This window comes from Vombatus ursinus, unplaced genomic scaffold (assembly GCF_900497805.2).
Source record: "Vombatus ursinus unplaced genomic scaffold, bare-nosed wombat genome assembly UNPS02014924.1, whole genome shotgun sequence".
NCBI lineage: Eukaryota > Metazoa > Chordata > Mammalia > Diprotodontia > Vombatidae > Vombatus > Vombatus ursinus.
The window spans coordinates 4,145,226-4,165,220 of record NW_020954702.1 but is presented as its reverse complement, the minus strand read 5'-3'; the positions used below and the strand labels follow the sequence as shown (position 1 = coordinate 4,165,220).

The 19,995-nt window shown below is 35.4% G+C and overlaps 1 protein-coding gene across 1 annotated transcript in view; it reads right to left on the bottom strand.

The window, feature by feature from the left end:
* Window positions 1-2,992: 2,992 nt before the first annotated feature.
* DSCAM (DS cell adhesion molecule) overlaps window positions 2,993-19,995 on the bottom strand; it is a 778,395-nt gene continuing 761,392 nt past the window's right edge. Inside the window, exon 33 of the mRNA XM_027843631.1 lies at window positions 2,993-3,333. Within this exon, the coding sequence (XP_027699432.1) occupies window positions 2,993-3,333 (341 nt within the window). The remainder of the gene's footprint in view (window positions 3,334-19,995) is intronic.

Genomic DNA, 19,995 nt, shown 5'->3' with positions numbered 1-19,995 from the left:
TAAAAGCATTGAATAAAGCACTTTCTGAGTACATGAGTAAAACTTCATGTTGCACTGGATATACAACTTACATGTTGTAAAGAACAGAAAATCTTTTTAACATTTCAAGAAGATATGAGGAAATGTAGTTCTAAAAATTGCTCCAAGTTTCCCTTTTGAAAAAAAGACATCCTTTTAAAAACTTAAGCGTGATAATGACAGCAAATATCCAGATGCAAATGAGGTGAGGCAAACAAATGTCTATTTTGTTGGCCCAAAGGACAACTGATTTTAATAAATGTTTATTGATATTGACTAGTGATTATGATCCTTATAGATATATTTCACTTTATATTGTTCTTTTCTTTCAAGGGATAAGAGGACTTTGCAGTCATTTACTGCTTCTTTTAGCCCTTCAAAAAGTAGACAAATGGATTATTCTGTACAAAATTTTGGATGATGAGCTTATTTTTAAAGAGCATTTTTCTGGACATAGGAATCTTTTGGAAGCAATTCATCTAGGACCCAAGTTAGGCAGCTAGGTGGCACAGTGGATAGAGTGCCAGCTTTGGAGTCAGGAAGACTAATCTTCCCGAGTTCAAATTTAGACTCAAATACTTACTTGCTGTGTGACCCTTTCCTTGAAACTGAAAAAAAGGAAATTAAAAAATAATACCATGCAGTAGTAGTATTTCCATGCCTTTGTCAATAAAAGTGGGTTGTGTGTGTAGAAATTGTCATATTTCAATGCTGATCTAATTATGAAATCCTAGCAAAAATGATGAGCAAAGAGCTTGCATAAAATCCCAAATGTATATCTGCAAGAAACACTTCGTTGACCACTCTCCTGTAATGATCCTATAATGATCTGACAGTATTTCTAATAGTATTTAAGTTAAGTAGGTATATTTTGGTTACAGACAAAAAGATTTCAGTAATGCTTCTAGGGGAATTTTTAGGTGAAATTTTTAGGTGATTTTAGGTGAAATGTGAAATAAATGAAATTTGTGAAATGAAAGTATTAATTCCCCTTCCATTCTAGGGAGTTTCTAGTAAAGCAATTTGAATGTTAAATACTAAAGAACAAAGGAAGAAGATGAAGCATTGCCTTTTAAGTAACCAAAAGTGTGCCCCTTCAGACTTGAAAAGATTAGCAACATGAACAAACTCAATCTTCAATATCTATTGTGATCAAACAATATCTGTTGTGATTAGTTTTTCCTCTCGGCACAATGTGACCCAAATCTGAACCAATACAGTTAAAGTAAGATGAAATAGTATTTAGCTTATGTAAGACTCTGGTGCTATCTACTATGGTTAAAGCTGCAGACAATGAAGCAAATGTGGACTTCACTATAGAATAGGCTAGATCTTTGGAAGCTAGATGTTATTGATTCTTCAGCTATTAACTGGCGGCCAAGGCTGGAATGTGGGCAGGAGGAGAAAGGGATAGGAATATAGTTAGTTAACAGTGAGGCTTCAGAATGTTGTTGTTCAGGCGTTTCAGTTGTGTTTGACTCTTCATGATTCCATTTGAGGTTGTATTGGTAAAGATACTGGAGTGGTTGTCCATTTCCTTCTTCAGCTCATTTTACAGATGAGGAAACTGAGGCAAAATGCATTAAGTGACTTGTCCAGGGTCAGACAGCTAGTAAGTGTCTGAGGCTGAGGCTTCAGAATACTTAATTATTATAGTTAAAACTAAGTGTAATACACCGTGACACCGTGAATAGTACACTGGCCCTGGAGTTAGGATGACCTGAGTTCAAATCTGGCCTCAGACACTTGACACTTAAAAGCTGTGTGACTCTGAGCAAGTCATTTAATACCAATTGCCTCTTTTTAAAAAAAAAAAAAGAAAAAGGAACTAAGGGTAGCAAAGGCAATCCTATGCCTAGGGAGCAATATGGAATGGGAAAAGAGAGGTCAATGAAGAATAATTTTAAATATTTTTATAAATACACATTTTATTAATTCTAGGAAATTCTGCTCACCAGAGCATGATTTATTTTGTGATTAAATCCAATCACATTAGCTACAAAAAGATTCAAAGCCTTTGGTGTACATAGTCAGAGAGGGAGTAGTTTTGTGTTACACCTATGGGCAGATCTGCACCTTGCCCATCCTGCCCAACTGTCTTAGCTCTTCTAATCCTCAAATGTGTTAGGAGTTCAATACAGGGCCCTTTGGCATGGTGCAAATTACTTGATGTCAGGGATTGCATTTTCTCTGTGTTGGTTATAGATCACAGTAGTACCCAGAGAGTGTACAATTAGTGTTACTTTTCATTTTGTGTCACTAAATGAGGTGCCAAATTTAGTCTTAACCATTTAAAATAGAAGTATAACTAGGAAATGCCAGCATACATCAGAAACAGACAACTTTTTTTTGTTTATTTCAATTAGACAAAATGCAAAGTTTCTTGTTAAACTAAAAAACAAACAAAAAGGAAAAACAAATTAACACTCCCCTCCCCCCCTTCACAGACAAGACTCATTCTAATTAACGGTAACAACAGCAACAACAACAACAAAAAGCTCAATTGAGGACCCATTTTCTAATTGGAAAAAAAAAGTGTGCAAACATGATTAAAGACTTTCCCTTCCCCTAAAATCAATGTCCCTTAAAATCCACAAATAAGGTGATTACCCCCTGTTTTTCTTTAATCTTGTGTGATTGACTTCCAGTCAGAATGTTTTGTTTGTCCCCCATGCACTTTGTAGAAAAATCAGTAAAAATTCAACATCCTGTGAAGATCAGAAAACCGGACTTCTTTTACCCAAAAACATCAGATGCCCAGTCAGATGAAGCTCACACTCAGACAGAAAAAAAGCAGGGGAGTCTTTGAAGTATCTGTGGTTTCTTTTTTTTTTCTTTTTTACCTTTTTTTAAAATATTTTGACAATTTTCTTTAATTATAAATATCAGAATCCAGTTTTTTTTTAAAAAAGTAGCTTTAATTGAATTTGTTTTTAATTGTATTTACAGCCACTGTCCAGTTATACTCTGCTTGTTATACCAAGGTGTAAGATTTGGCATAGGGATTGTTGCCTTTTAAGTGGCCTCGAGAGTCCAGCAGCGATTCTTGAGAGCTGCTCATTTTAGCTGCCTGTCCCAGATCTACTCCTTCTCTCTGAGGTAATGGGGCCACAGCACCAGCTTGCCATGACTGTCCTTCTCTTGTGGATGATGCTTCCATTGGAATGGGCTCCAGGACTGTGGAACACTTCAAGGTTCGACTTTTCTGAGGTTCCAAGCAAGCCTGTCCTAAGTTCTGGTCTCTGCTGATGCCTGGGGCCCCTCGATTTAACAAAAAATCCATTCGAAGATAAGGAGGCAAATGAATGAGGTCACCTGAGAGCAAAAACAGAATAAACGGGTGTTAGCTCACAGCATAATTAAAGTTTCCAGCTAGAATATCAGAGGTGTCTCACAAAGTTGGGTGGCATCAGTCCCATCTGCACAGATCAAGTGACAGAGCTGTATTCCTCCACTAGACATGTGAATAATGGATGTTTCTTTGCTACTGTTTAATCTCTCAAGACTTGTAATTTAACCAGGAAGATGGAGGCAGCCAGTGTCCTTGGAACATTATAGCAGAAAAGAAAAATGGATTCATCCTAATGATTCAAAGACTTACAGAACATAGTTATTGAAACTATCAACATCTGAGTGAAACAAAGGAGGGATGCAGGGTAACGAATGATGAACCCACAAGAAGCCAAATTTCTGAGACTGTGGAGAGTGCTAAAGCTTCATATCTCATGATTGGCCAAAGAGAATCAACTAAACCAGTCTTTCAAGTGGAAGTCAAATACAGCCCTTAAAGGACTTCTGTGAGAGAATTTCTGGGGTGGCAGGGAGGGGGCAGGGAGGTACATAGTGAGATTTTGACTTTCTATTTAATTAATTAAGGTCAGACAATGTGGAATTCACATTAGTGTTGGTTGCAATGTCCACTAAAACAGCAGTTGGAGCTAAGAAGCACACCAAGAAAAATTCTAATGAGTGGCAACTTCAGGGCTTGATAATCCATGGAGTTCAATAGGTACCTACATCTAAAAGGAACATCACGAGAACACCAGGAAAGGAGAAAAGGATAGCCAATAACCAAGACATGTGACTTTACTCCTTGGCTACATGTGCTTTCTAAGTCTGAGCTCATTCTCCCCAGGAATCTTGTGTGTGCGTGGAGAAAATGTGCTCCTTGTTTAGGAAGATATTTCTACACCAACTGTCTTGACAAACCTGCTTAGTAAATGCCCTTTTAAAATGTTAATTTTCTAAGCAATGGAGACTTATGAACAACAGTACTAGAGACCCCATTGACTCTAAGGCTTACTACTTGGATCTGAAGGAGTAGAAGTAATTACTCTCTGGGGACATACTCCACCAATGTAAATCAGAATTGGGAAAATAGTCTGGGGGAGCTTCCTTTAGTTCCAAAATTGCTCTTTATTCTTTCTTTTATTTCTTCCATTGAACTTGTTAATCACTCTGGGGCACCTTGATATTTTCCCTACAATTCTCCTTCTGTGGATAGTATGTCACCTTTTTTGTTGCTTTATTTGTTCAGACTGTAACCAGGGCTATTGGTGGGCACGCTCACTGCTGTCTTTCGTGCCCCTACCTGATCACGTGTGTGTGACTCAGCACTTTTATAACTGGGCACTTTGAGACAGTACTCTTATTGACCATCAAGCAGGAAGCAAATTTGGAAAACACAACAGTGGCCACTGGGTTGGAAAAGATCAGTTTATGTCCCAATCCTAAAGAAGGGCAAAGCAAAACAATTACTGAACAATTGTACTTGTTTCACACACCAGCAAGGTTATGCTCCAGATTCTGCATGTTAGTCTTCAGCAATATGTGAACTGAGTTACCAGAAACATAGTCTGGTTTTCAAAGAGGCAGAGGAACTAGAGATCAAATTTCTAACATGAGCTGGATTATGGAGAAAGCAAGGGAGTTCCAGAAAACCATCTACTTCTGCTTTATTGACCGCACTAAAGCCCTTGACTGTGCAGATCACAACAAAATGTGGCAAGTCCTCAAACAGATAGAAGAACCAGATCATCTTACTTGTCTCCTGAGGAAGGACCTGTATGTGAGTCAAGAAGTAACAGAACCAAACACGGAACAACTGATTGATTTAAGATTGAAAAAGGAATACAAGGCTGTATGTTATCACCTTATTTATTTAACTTATATGCATCACGTGAAATGCCAGGCTGTATAAATCAAAAACTGGAATTAGGGTTGTCAGGAAAAATATCAACAATGTCAGTTATGCAGATAATACTACTCTGATGGCAAAGAAGAATTAAGAAGCCTCTCAATGAAGATGAAAGAGGACAGTCTAAAAACTAACCTGAAGCTTAACATAAAAAAACCCCTAAAATCTTGGCAACTGTTTCTATCACTACCTGGCAAGTGGAGGGAGAAGAAATGGGAAACAATGTCAGATTTTATATTCTTGGGCTCAAAGATCACTGTAGATGGTAACCGCAGCCATGAAATTAAAAGATGCTTACTCCTTGGAAGGAAAGCTATAGCAAACCTGGACAGCATACTAAAAAGCAGAGACATCACCTTGCTGATAAAGGCTAGTCATAAGTCTAGTCAAAGCTATGCTTTTTCCACTAGCAATGTATGGCTGTGAGCATTGGACTAAAAGGAAAGCTGAGCACCACAGAATTGATGTTTTTAAATTGTGGTATTGCAGAAGACTTTTGAGAGTCTCTTGAATATCAAGGCAACTAAGTCATTCAATACTTAAATTGATTAAGCGCAAATACTAAAGCTGAAGCTTAAATAATTTGGCCACATAATGAAAAGACAGGACTCATTGGAAGAGACCTTGATGTTGCAGAAGGTTGAAGGCAAAAAGAGAAGGGGAAAGCAGAAGATGAGATTGATAGATAGAGAGAGCATAACTATCACAATGTAGAAGAGTTGAAAGGGGGCTAGCAACCCAAAAAATGTCCCACCATCAAATACCACACAAATGTGGTTAATTCTGAATTCTAATTTGAAGTCACTTTGTCAATGCATTCTGTCTTTTGCAGTATTTAGCATTTCTTTAGTTTACAGGAAGTGAACATAGATTCCCCATATGATTTATATTGTAAATTTTTATTCCTCACCTCTGTGGAGACTTCTATGAGTCACAATCTAAGCTGTAAGTGAATAATCTCTATAGTGGCAGTATGAAGATGAATCAAGCCAAAGCATTATAGGATAGACTTTCCCAGGACTTAGCCCTAACTAGATCTTATGTGCAGAGCAAATAGGACTCTTAATGGAAAGAGAATGAGTGAAATGCTTCAACATTTAGGTTTTAGCAGCATTATTATTGTTAGAAGTCTCTCTCATTCTGATGACCTAGAGGATTCTAGGGAATCAGCAAAGAAATTAATAGAGAAAATTAATAGCTTTAATAAAGTTGCAGACTACAAAATGTACAAAAGTCACTTCTTATGTTATCAATAATATAGAATTGAAAGAGAAAAAACAGGAAAAAATTGGGTCAAATATTTCTAATAAGGGTTTAGTATCTCAGATACATAGTTTTTTTTTTTTTTTTTTTAACAATTGACATGCATTTTTGAAGTGCCGTATGCTAGGTACTGGAAATACAAAGACAAACAGAAAGCTAATCTCTGCCTTCAAGGAACTTATGCTCAATGAGTAGGATGAGCATGAGTTTAGAGTCAGAGAACATGAATTCAACTGTCCATATTAATGACACTGTCAGCAGAAAGGTCTTTGGATAAAATGACCTCCTAGGATGAAAATCTAGATTTTCTTGGGACCCTGCTGACCACAAATGATGTGGATGCTGAATATAACTTGTCTTAGGCTGAAGAAGAACCAATTGGGCTTGAATAGTAATTAAAGTGGGAGGGAAAGGAGAAAGGAAACTGGATGGTTATCCTTTCTTTGACTCTCTCTCCTCCCCAACAACAAACCATTTATACACAAAACCTAACCCTAGTTTTTTACATCAAAGCATTTCCTTTGGTGCTTACAGCCTCAATGTATGTTACTTAAACTCGCTGCGACCCAGTTTCCTCATTTACAAAATGAGAAAATTGTACCCAATTATAGGGTCTCTGCCAGCTATAAATTTATGATTCTGTGAAATTTCCTTTACCAATGAAGATAGGCACACCTGAGGCAGTGAGAGGTTGAGTGATTTAGATAGTCAGTGTGTGCCAGAGACAGATTCTGAACCATCTTGAACAATTGCTAGTAGGGATGGTGGAAACTAGAGAGGATTTTTTAAAGGATGGGGTAGACTTGGTTGTGTTTATAGATAGCAGGGAAAGAGCCAGTATATAGGGAAATATTGATGATTAAAGAAAAAGTGGGGGAGAAAGTGGAAGCAATTCTGGCCTCTATGGGATAAAATTATAAATATGGTATATCCACACACCCCTCTAAAATCCCCCCCCACCTTTTCTCCCCACCCCCCAAAATCCCAATCCACACACCCCGCTAAAAGTCCCTCCCCCACCCTCTTCCCCAGTTTTCCAACCTTTCTACATGTTCAGAAGACATCTACACCCTTCCAGATGCACGTGTTGTTTTCTCTTCAACCCAAATGAGAGTAAGGTTCCAACATTACCAGCCCACCACCCCCATCTGCTTCCTCTGTATTTAGTTCTTCCTTTCACACCCCATTTTATAATTACTCCTTTTTACCTTTTCCTAACAAATTTTCTTTTTTTATAATCACTCCATCATCTACAAATATATAGAAACATATAGAAAATTAATAGAAATATATAAACCCAAAAGCCATCTCTCAAGAGATAAGTGATAAAAGGATATGAACAAACAGTTGTGAAAAGAACTCAAAATAATAGAAAACTATCAAGAACTATATGAAAAAACTGTTCCACATTACTACTACTGCTACTACTACTACTACTACTACTGCTTCTGCCACTGCTATTATTAACAGTTAGGTGGCAAAGTAGATAGTGCTGTGTGACCCTGGGAAAGTCTATAAAATGGGGATAATAATAGAAACTACCTCCCAGAGTTGCTGTGAGGATCAAATGAGAAAATATTTGTAAAGTACTTAGCACAATGCTTGGCATATAGTAGACACTGTATAAATGTCGGCTGTTAATAAGAAATGCAAATCAAAATAACTCTGAGGTACTCATAACCAGAAAATTGGAAAAGATGACAAAAAATGGGAATAGTCAGTATTAGGATTGTGGAAAGACAGGCACAGTAATGCATTGTTACTGGAGTTATGAATTGGTACAACTATTTCAGAAAGCAATTTAGAATAAATCAAGTGGCTAAAAAAATGTTTATACCTTTTGATCCCAAGATTCCACTGCTAGTTATACATCCTAAGGAGGTCATTGATCTTAATAAAAAATATTTAAGTACCTACTAGGTGCCAGGAACTGTACTAGGTGCTAGAGATAAAGTACAAATAATTTTAAAAATCCCTTCTTTTAACATATGCCAAAATATTTATAACAATACTTCTTGTGGTAGTGAAGAACAAAGTAAATGCCCATCATCTGGGGAATTATGAAGTAAGTGGTGGTACATCAATTCAATGTATTGTACTACAATGCTACTCTGCTGTAAGAAATGATCATGGTGAATAAAGAGAAGAACAGAAACATTTTCATGAACTGATGCATAAATGGTGATAGGACAAATATGTACCAATGTTGCCCTGACTCAACTTCTTTCCCCCATTCCCAACATAGGCTAGGCTTAGGGTCCTCTTCCTTCCCTCTTCCAACATGGATTAGCTTTCTCTAAAAGGAGACAAAACAGCTGTAGGGATAGGCATGATGACTTTGTTAAGCTCCCTGCAGTCCACTGTACACTTCTAGGTGCTGTCTGCCTTCCTCACAGGTTGTTGTAAGGGGACTTGATATAATGAAGTATTCCAAACTTCCTTCATCTCCATCACTAGAGAAGAAATCTTTCATTTCCCTGGGTGCCTGGGAGGCTAGCTAGGAATCTACATTAAGGAAACCAGGTCAATCAGGTCTCAGGGACAGTTTTGTCTCCTTTTAGGCCCAGCATGGGTAATGTGAGTTATCATCCTTGCCAACGTTTTCCCTCCTCCCCTTTATCCCTCAGGTTGAGATTGGTGAAGAATAGTTTGTTTCCACCTAGGAAGGAGTTTAATAAATCTTCCCTGACCTTCCTTAGGTCTGAATTTTCTTCCATATTGCCACATTATGGTGGACAGAGACCTAAGAAAGTTTTCTCTTCCTGAGGACTTTGATGTGCATCATTTACATTGTTATAAATGTTGTAAATGGGCCAGAGGAAGCCATGCTTTCAGAGGCCCTAGATCAGATGGTGGCCTATATGAAAATCTCAGGTTGACCATCAACCCAAGAAATCCAGGGTCCAGCCTGCTTAGTCAAATTTTGGATAATATCACAGATGTGTAAAACCTATAAGATTCCAGGCACAGTTCAGAACTTGATCTAAGAAGGAAGCCCAGTAACTTATTGGATTCTTCATGTTTAAGAGAACCTGCATTGCTTACTTTGTTCACAATTTGGGCTTAGAACAGGGTATAGATATGGAAGATAAAGCAGGCTGTCTAGCAGTCTTGGACATAAGGTCCCATTCGGCTCTTATGATCCTGAAAGGCTCTTGAGGTCTCTGTCCATAAAGACCAGACTGAGTGGAACTTTTGGCAGGTCCCAAGAGGTGACCAGAATAAATGATTCATGCTTCTGGAGCTCCAAGTTCCTCAGAGTAGCCACTTGGTTTGTATTGTATCCCTAGCACTTAGCCTATTGCCTGGCATGTTGTAAATGCTTAATAAATATTTGTCACATTTTCTTGCCTTCTATTGCTAAATGGAAACAGTCCATTAAATATTATGCTTTCCTAGGTATCTGTGGTGTTAAATTAGTGCCCTTCACAAATAGTTGAAGACTGAGAACTCCAGTTCAGAGCCTAGAACCCCATCCCCTTCATTGGCCCAGTGAGCCCTCACTTTCACTGTTTTTCCTAGTTTAATGATGGCTGTATTCAGTTATACATGATTGGACTTTAGGAGCTACTTATTTGGTAACAGAGCATACTCTAGGGAATGTGGGTGCTACCAGGAGGTCCTTCCATCCTACTAGAAGGGATTTCTTCCAATGGGCTTAGCTCCAGGCTGCATGGGTGATATGTGACAGATTTATGAGGGATGAGGCAAAGAAGATCTTCATCTACACTAATTCCTCAATGGCACCTGTTTGACTGGGCTTCTCTGATATAGTTTCATGGCCATCTAAGGCACAAAAGTACCAACTATGTGGAGTATAATGGACTTGATGGATTCTTGAAGACCAAGGGAGTCATCATATCCTTTACCATAGCTTGCCCTGATGACTAGACATGTTTCCATAGGTACAAAGCAGACAAAGTTCAGAGAAGTTGGACTTCCACTGTATTCTTATTGAATAACATTTTTGTGTTAGGACAAAACAAACCTTTTTTTGTTAATTGTTCAATGTCTTTAAAGTACTTCATTTTTGTCCCAACATTAAACCTGAATTAAGACAATGGTGGAATTAAGAATAATCAGAATTAGGAAAATAATGTACCCAGTGACATACAGCAAAGTGAATGGAAAGAACCACAATCACAACAAAATTAAAACTGAATGCTGAAATGTTATAATATATAAACTTAATTCCAAAAAAGAGATTATAGGAAGCCACCTCTTGCTGCTCCTTTGTAGAGGTTGGGGTCTATGCAAGGGTGTGAAGGTAAATATTTAACAATTTGTTTTTCTAAAATATTTTTTTCACATGACAGACTTTCAAGATTATTTTATATTATTGACATTTTCTTCATCACTGCCTTAAGTCTAGAAATCAATAAAACAGCAAATTATGTCCTGATTTATAGTGTTTTCCAATTTCTAGGGTGAAAATTTAACAATAGACTTTAGAAAGCTGGTTTGAGCTGACTCCAGAACATCACTGGCACTATGGACATAAAACTTTGCATACATTGCTGGACTTTTTTGATATATTGATTTTTTTTCTTACTGTTTTTTCCCTAAATATTTTCACTTAAATACATGATGTAAAAATAAAAGCTATCAATATACATCTATTTTTTAAAAAAGTCTATCTGATTTTTTCCCTGTGGAATTTTCTTTCTGATGTTTTCTTTTCTTTCCTTTCTTCTTAGTTTAAAATTTTTTTGGAGTACTATTTGTGTGAGATAGCAAAGGGAAGCCAATCACTTACTCATCCATCTTGACCAGAACACTGGGTATGTGCTTTCACAACACTTAAGTGGAATAAATAGTTGTAACTCTTAGGGTGGGAGTGGGGGCAATACACAAAAGCTTTCTTCATTTTGTCAAAATATATATTTCTAATAAAGTCGATGCCTATGAACAGATGGGACTTCATAATTACACATGAACAGGTGAATATTTTTCCTTTAAATTATATTAGGAGAAAGAGAGAAACAGACAGAGACAGAGAAAGGCAGAAATGGAGAAAGAGAAAGAGAGATCTAGTAACATTTAACTATCAAAGGATTAGTTACCATTATGTCTGTTATTTCAAGTTGGAATTAGATTTAACATTTTTCTAATTTAATATTAATATTTCAGTGTGGTAACAAACCTTTTTTGGTATTTCATTCTCCACCCTCAAACTGTAACTTCAGAACATTTTAAATAAGTAATAGGAACTGGATAGAAGTGGTTTGTGTACAAGAATCTTATTTCTATTCCTGGCTTGTTATATGAGATGCTTTATGTATTTTTAAAGTACAAAGACATGATGATCTTTCCACCTTGTTGGAAGCCTAAACATCTGTTCTGTCATCATTGTTTGTCACCTCTTGCTGAAAACTTTTATCCTTTATTTATGATACATATGAAGGAAAACAATTATACATAAAACTAACTAGTAACATTTTTTTTTCTCTAGTAGAGAGATTCTCAAAATTAATTCTTGGGGTTTCTCTGAATTCTCTCTTATGTAAAAGGCATAATGGGGGTGAATATATATTCAGAAAACCTGAAGTGGTACTGACTTAAGGTAAGTTTAATACATACACACATACATACATATACATATTTTTAAAAGAAATTCTGTTTTGAGAAGAGGTTTCATATCTAATATTAGTCAATATAATAAAAATGACAATTTTACCTAAATTAATTTACTTATTCAGTGCCATACCTATCAAAATACCAAAACAATATTTTATAAAGGTAGAAAAATCATAACATAATTCATCTGGAAGAACAAAAGATTAGGATGTCAAGGGAATTAATGAAAACAAATGTGAAGGAAGATGACCTAGCCATACCAAATCTCAAACTGTATTGTAAAGCAGTAATCATCAAAACTATCTGGTATTGACTAAGAAATATACTGGTAGATCAATGGAATAGATTAGGTACACAAGACACAATAGTAAATGACCATAGCAATCTATTGTTTGATAAATCCAAAGATTACAGCTTTTGGGACAATAATTCACTATTTGACAAAAACTGCTGGAAAAATTGGAAAACAGTATGGCAGAACCTAGGTATAGACCAACACTTTACACTGTATACTAAGAGAAGATCAAAATGGGTACATGATTTAAAAATAAAGGATGATACCATAAGTGAATTAGGAGAGCAAGGAATAGTTTACCTGTTAGATATGTGGATAAGGGATGAACAATCAAAAGGTAGAAAGGTAGAAAGCATTATGAGAAGTAAAATGAATAGTTTTGATTATAGTAGATGAAAAAAGTTCTGCACAAACAAAACCAATCAAGTTTAGAAGGAAAGCAGAAAGCTGGAAGAAAATTTTTATAGCAAATATTTCTGATAAAGGCTTCATTTCTCAAATATATAGAGAACTGAATCAAAATTATAAGAATAGAAATCATTTCCCAATTGATAAATAGTCAAAAGATATGAACAGGCAGTTTTCAGATCAAGAATTCAAAGCTATGATAAAAATGTTCTAACTCACTATTGTTAGGAGAAATGTAAATGAAAATGATTCTGATGTGCTACCTCATATCTATTAGATTGGCTAATAGGACAGAAAAGGAAAATGACAAATGATGGAGGGCATGTGGGGAAAATGAGGCATTAATACATTGTTGGTGGAGTTGTGAACTGATCTAACTGTTCTGGAAAGCTCTTGGAACTATGTCCAAAGGGCTATAAAATTGTGCATACCCTTTAATCCAGTAATACCTCTATTAAGTCTATATCTCAAAGAATTTAAAAAACAGAGAAGAATTGATCTATAAAAAAGTTTTTATAGCAATTCTTTTTGTGGTGGCAAAGAATTGGAAATTGAGGCTATGCTCCTCAATTGTGGAACGGCTAAACAAATTGTGGTAGATGGTTGTAATGAAATATTGTTCAGTAAGAAATGATGAGCAGGTTGATTTCAGAAAAAAATCTGGGAAAACTTACATAAACTAATGCAAAGTGAAGTGAGAAAATCCAGGAGAACATTGTACACAGTAACAGCAATATTGTATGATGATCTACTGTGAATGACTTAGCTACTTTTAGCAATATAATGATCCAAGACAATTCCAATGGACTCATGATAGAAAATGCTATTCACTTCCAAAGAAAGAACTGAGGGAGTCTGAATATGGATCAAAACATACTACTTTTCACTTTCTTTATTTTGTTTGTTTTTTATCTTTTGGCTCCTTGTCTTCTTTTACAATATGACTAATATGGGCATAAGTTTTGCATGATGTACATGTATAACCTTTATCAAATTGCTTACCTTCTCAGGAATGGAGGTTAGGAAGGGAGGGAGAAAACTTGGAACTCAAGCTTTTATAAAGTGAATGTTAAAAGTTACCTTTACATATAATAAGTTAAAAGTTAAAATATTATTTTAAAGGAACAGTGATGCATATAACTGTAAACAAAGTTGGTCAGATTGGCCACTGCAGTAAAGCTAACAACCCCCATGAGAAACGGTAGACCCTCTTTATTGACACACAAGAAAGAAAGGGATCTGGGTAGACATAAACATTACAATTGGCTACACTAGGAAAAGTTGGCTAGAATTCAGATGAGGCTAATCATGCCCCTCTCTGATAATTAAGGAATGTTGATTGTTTTAGGGTACCCCATCTGCTAGGGGATCAAAACTACGAGATTTGCTGTTCCTTGGAAGAGATAAAATCTCCCCTAATTGTACAAGAACAGGCAAGGACAGTTGACATATCTTTTGGGGATGGTACTAAGTGTCCTATGGACTACCAGTATGAGAGATAGCAACTTTTCTTTTCATCTAGCTCAGAGGGAAAGTCAAATTCCTGAGCTCACCTCAAGGAAATAGCAAGTTGGTGTTAGGCAGATGCCGACTTAATTAGAAAATTAATACAGCACAAAATAATTTACATTGTAAAATCAATAAAGTAGAAATCAATAGAGAAGAAATAAAAGGTAGTATTAATTTTGATATTTTAAAAGTAATCAATTATGACTCAGAGTTCAAGTTTCTTTTTGTGATCTTTTCATTTATATTGTTGTTTATGTTGTTCTTTTGGTTTTGCTTTCTTTGCTCTTCACCAGATCAAATACATCTTATCAGTTCTCTGACTAGCTCATATTCATATTTCACCACATAATTTATTTGTGTATTTAAAATGAATTTAATTGTATTTGCACTTAACGTACTTAGTATATTTAATTTATGGACCACTATTTCCCCAGTCATCCCCCAAAGGATGGATACACACTTTATTTTCAGGTCTTCATTACCACAGAAAGTGAACCTTTGTTTCTGTCTTTGATTTCCTTATAGCATATGAGTAGCAGTGGGATTTCTGAGTCAAAGGGTATGGGCAGTTTAATCACCTTTATTTCATAATTACAAGCTGAAATTCTGAATGGTTGGAACACTGTAGTTCCATTTGTATTTTCCTGTGCCAAGCCCCAATATTGACCCTTCATCTTTTATCATATTTTAGAATTTGTACTGTGTGAGATGAAACATTCATGCTCTTGTAATTAATATTTATCTCTTAATGATTTTGACTTTGCTTTCAAATGAACATTTACTTCAAGCAAATTAAAAAAAAATTATTCATATCATTTGACCACTCTCTGAGAAAACGGCTTTTTTGTGTTATATCTTTTTGTAAATTCTTTGCATATTTTGGAAATCAAACCATTAACAACAATATTTGATGTGAACATTTCATCCAGTATATCTCTTTTTTCTCCATTAAAAAGATTTTTAATTTTGTGAGTCAAAAATTGCTATTTTATCTTCTATCATATTTTCTAAACCTTTTAATGTTAGGAATTATTCTTTGAGTCATAGTTGTGAAAAGAATCTGATATCTCTATCTCTCTTCCCATACTGACCTTTTATATCCAGGTTGCATATTCATTTTCAGCTTATTTTGGTATTTAGAAAGATTTTGGTCTTATACTAGACTATAACAAATTATTTCCCCAACATTTCTTATTAAAATGGATTGTTTCCATCAGACATTTATGTCCTTGGATTTATCAAACAATGGATATGTTTTTACTTCTTCTTCTCCCTCCCCCTCCCTCTCCCTTCCTTCTCTCTCACCCCCTCTCTCTCCTTCTTCTCCTTCTCTTTCTTCTTCTTCTTCTTCTTCTTCTTCTTCTTCTTCTTCTTCTTCTTCTTCTTCTTCTTCTCTTTCTCCTTCTTCTTCACTTATTTACCCTGTTTCAGTGATCCATTTTTCTGGTTTTTTTAAACTAGTACTAAATAGTTCTCATGATTACTGCTTTATAATACTATGTGAGTTTTGAAGAAGCTATAATTGACTGAATAAAGCATTTATTAAGTACTTACTATGTACAAAGCAGGGAGCTAACCACTGGGGATACAAATAGAAAAGTAATGCAATTCTGTTGTCAAGCAGCTCACATTCTAACAGGGAGACAATATATGTGGCAGACGGTTTCAGCTGTAAGTGAGATGCAATATTCCTATGGTCCTTGTAGTGCAGTGGCAAATGAGATGTTAATTCCTCTTCTTTAATACCATTTCCACTTATAAAATCATATCAGTTTCTATGTTGAACCATTTGACACCGGGCTGGAAGCATTACCATTCTGAAAGTCTTAGGTTTTATGATTTTTTGAAATACAATGTCCAGGCTCACTTTTTCATCATGGCTCTATCCACTTTGCCATCTAGCTGCTCCACTTTTATCATTTCTTAAAGCACAATTATATCCCATTATATTCATGTACCACAATTTGTTTAGCCATTCCCCAACTGGTAGGCATCTATTTTGTTCCCAGCTCTTTACCATTGCAAAAAAGAGCTTTTATTTGGTGTATTGGGGCATTTCTTTCTTATTGATGGCCTTCTTCAGAAATTCCATTAATGGAATTTCTGGGTCAGAGGATATAGGCATTTTGTTGACTTTAGCTGCATAATTTCAAATTGCTTCCCCAAACAATTTTGTTCTTTCATAGTGCCTAGTGCACATTTTAGTGTCTAGTGAACAATCTCCCAAAATTGATTATTCCACTTTTTTGTCATCTTTCCCAATTTTCAGAGTGTGAAACATTTCAGGGTCATTTTGATTTGAATTTTTCTAATTATTAGTGTTTTGGAGCATTCTTTCATATGGTTGTTTATAGTTTGCAGTTTTTCTTTTGAGAACTGTTTATTCATGTAAGTTGACCACTTTTCTATTGAGGAATGGTCTTTGTATTTTATTATACACATACACACACATTATCTGTTAGTTGTTTATATATCTTGAATAGAAAACCTTATCAGAAAAATTTTATACAAAGGTTTTTCCAATCCAACTTCTCTTTTTATCCTAGATGCATTAATTTTGTTTGTGCCAAAGCTTTTCAGTTTCATGTAATCAAAGTTATCTATCTTTAGTAATTGTTTCTATCCCTTCTTTGGTTAAGAATGTATCTCCTAGTCATATATGTGAGAGTTATGTGATCTACTTTTCTTCTAATTTTCATTATAGTATGATCTTTAATTTAAGATTATATATCAATTTAAATATTAAGATTGTATCTATTTTGAATGTATCATAGAATGCACCATTACTCTTTTACATTTCATTGGATTGTTTAGTCCATTCACATTTGAAGTTATCAATGGTAGGTTTCTATTTGCCTCTATTTGTCTCCAATATGTTCTCCTAAATTAGGATTTGCTTTCTTTCCTCTGCAAATACAATACTATTTAATTTAAAATATTTTAGCTTAATATATTTTAAGGGAACTTTATTCCCACCAGCTCTCTTCCCTTTACCCTCAAACCCTTCCCTTCCCTTTTGTTTACAGGTGAATAAATATATTCTACAAATGAATAATTCCTTAATTTTGGACTTTTGTTTATTTCCTTTTTTTTTTTTGCTTGTAGTTATTAAATTCTTCCTTCCCCTTTCCCTTCTTCATTTAATCAAGTACAATTCTTTTTTTCTCTCCTTGCCTTCTGCTAGTTTTGTCACTTAGTGTGTATTTTTCTGAAAATGTTTTCTTTCATTTTCTTCATTATTTATTTTCCTTTTTGAACTTTTATTCTTTAATTCATAACTAAAATAACATAACTTATTTAGTTTTACTTTAATCTCTGTATTCCTTGTGGAACTAAAATTTTTGAGGTACCTATTTTTTCCCTCTTCTAAAAACTTCCTGTTATTGCTTTGTAGAGCTTGATCTCTTTCTTTCTTTTTATGTTGTGCCTGACTCTTAGAAATACCAGTTCCCACAGGTGATAAGATATTGCCCAATGGTAGAATTGTTTCTATATCTCTAATTGTCCAGTTCGTTATTTATCTGTGCTTTTCTCTTGGTCATCTTTCCCCATTTTCTTAAAATCTCTTTCCTGCATCTATATCCTACCAGTCTTCTGGATATTAGCTGCCCCAAAGAGTTCTAAATTCCTTTCTCATGGGTCAGGATGAGTGGTCTAAGTCTCAAATTCCTGAAGATACCACCAACTATAAGATCCCCATCTTCCTTTATGCAATATCACTCATCTTTTATAGGAGCATTCATCAGTATTATCCCCTCCAGTTTCTGAAACAAGATTTCCTTCCTTTGTTTCCTCTTTTAAAAATCCCTCCTTTTCTCTTCTGACTCATTCTCCTTTAAATTTATTTCTTTCGAAGAGACTATAAGAGTTATTTTTTTCATTGTTAGCCTTTGATTTGATTACATTACATAAGGTGCTGTCCTCTACCTTCTCCTTTCCCCTTTTTAGATGCCTATAATTCAGTTTATATGACTGTAATTCAGTCCCACAATAACTATTTATTCATTTGTAAACAGAATTTTGTAAGGTTTGGTCCATGATATTTCAGGCTTTTTTCTCTATCATCAATTACATTTGACTTGTGCTTTCACTCTTGTCTCCTTATGGACCTTTAGAAAGAAATCTGTTAATATTCTCTTTGTTATTATTTTGTTGTTGTTGTTGTTATTGGTTGCTGTATTTATTTACCCTTCATGTATCTCTTTTGTGTGTAGGTGCTTGAGAAACTAATGATTTCTGCAGGTATGTTTTTCTTTCTAGAAGTGTTTCAAACACCTCTACTTTATTCAATATCAATCTTTTTTTCATTTATGGTTAGGACCAGATTTGCAGAGTAGGTTACCTTGGGTTGCATCTTGAACTCATTTGCTCTTCGGACCACAATATTCAGTTCTCTTTTGTGGTGAATGGTGAGATAATCTTGTTTAATTGAATTTTCTTCCCTTTATATTTTAATTTATTTCTACTGGTTGCTTGCAGAATTTGTATTCAGTGGAATTGTACCATTTAATTGCTATGTGTCTTAGAGTTTGTGACATAGAGTTTTCCCCCAGAGATGACCTGTGGATTTTTAATTTTTTTTTGGCTAGGCAATGGGGTTAAGTGACTTGCCTAGGGTCACACAGCTAGTAAATGCTTTTGTGTGTCTGAGGCCAGATTTGGACTCAGGTCCTCCTGAATCCAGGGCCAGTGTTCTATCCGCTGTGCCACCTACCTGCCTCAGATTTTTTTTTTTTTTGATTAAGACTTAGTTTTATATATTCAAAAGTTTTGGGCAGTAATATGGAGAACTACCACACTATTATCTTAGAATACACAAATTTCTTTAGTTTGAAGTTTGGATCTCCATAGCATGGAGGAGAGGTAAGCTGATTTTTATTGGAAGTGTAGATACACATTCCCTTTGTCCCTTAGTTTTGCAGTCAAACTCTATTGAGGGACAGAGAGTTGTCATGCTGCTATTACAGTCAGAACTTTTTGCCATTTGGATCTCAGGTCTCTGGGAAAGTTGGGGGAGATGGAGAGTTTAGCTTTGTTTCAAGTACGTTGGTGAGCTTGTACACTCCTGATGTTTTGTGGGCATTGGGGAAAGGGATGCTAAGTGAGTCTGCATAAGGGATTATTTGCCTTCTCTGCTGTTAGTTTATTAAGTTTTCACATTATTTTGTTTTTTGATGTCCTAGACAGCTTGATACCTGACATATAATTCCTATTTTGGAAAAAAAAGGTTTGAGAGATTGTGGGGATCAGAAAATGTCTAATCTTTCATTTTGTCACTTTTCTAAATGGAGAAGCTGATCTGTGTGTGATGGTGTGGTGGGCAGCTGTTGCAATAACAAGAGTATTGAAAGAAACAAGCCAGAGGAGAGGAATGTGTGGTCACTGCCTCTGTTTTTCTTCCACTTACTTGTATGGGTATGTTTTTATTCATCTTGGGAAAGAATACATTTGTTAGATTTAATATTATTTCTCATAATCACCCAGGGTTGACCCTGTCCTTCTGTTGCTTAGGGTCTCTTTGTGTCAGAAGGACACCAGGGACCTTTCCGATGATTCTCCCAGAGAGTTGTGTTTTCTCACTGGGAGTGTCAGCACAAACCACTTCATAATTAACCTTTTTAAGTATAAAGTTACTATGAACGTGGGCCATATTTTATAAATCTGCCTTCGATGCTTGCTAATGTTACACATTCAGGGACTATTTGATTTTTGCATTTGTATCCATAGC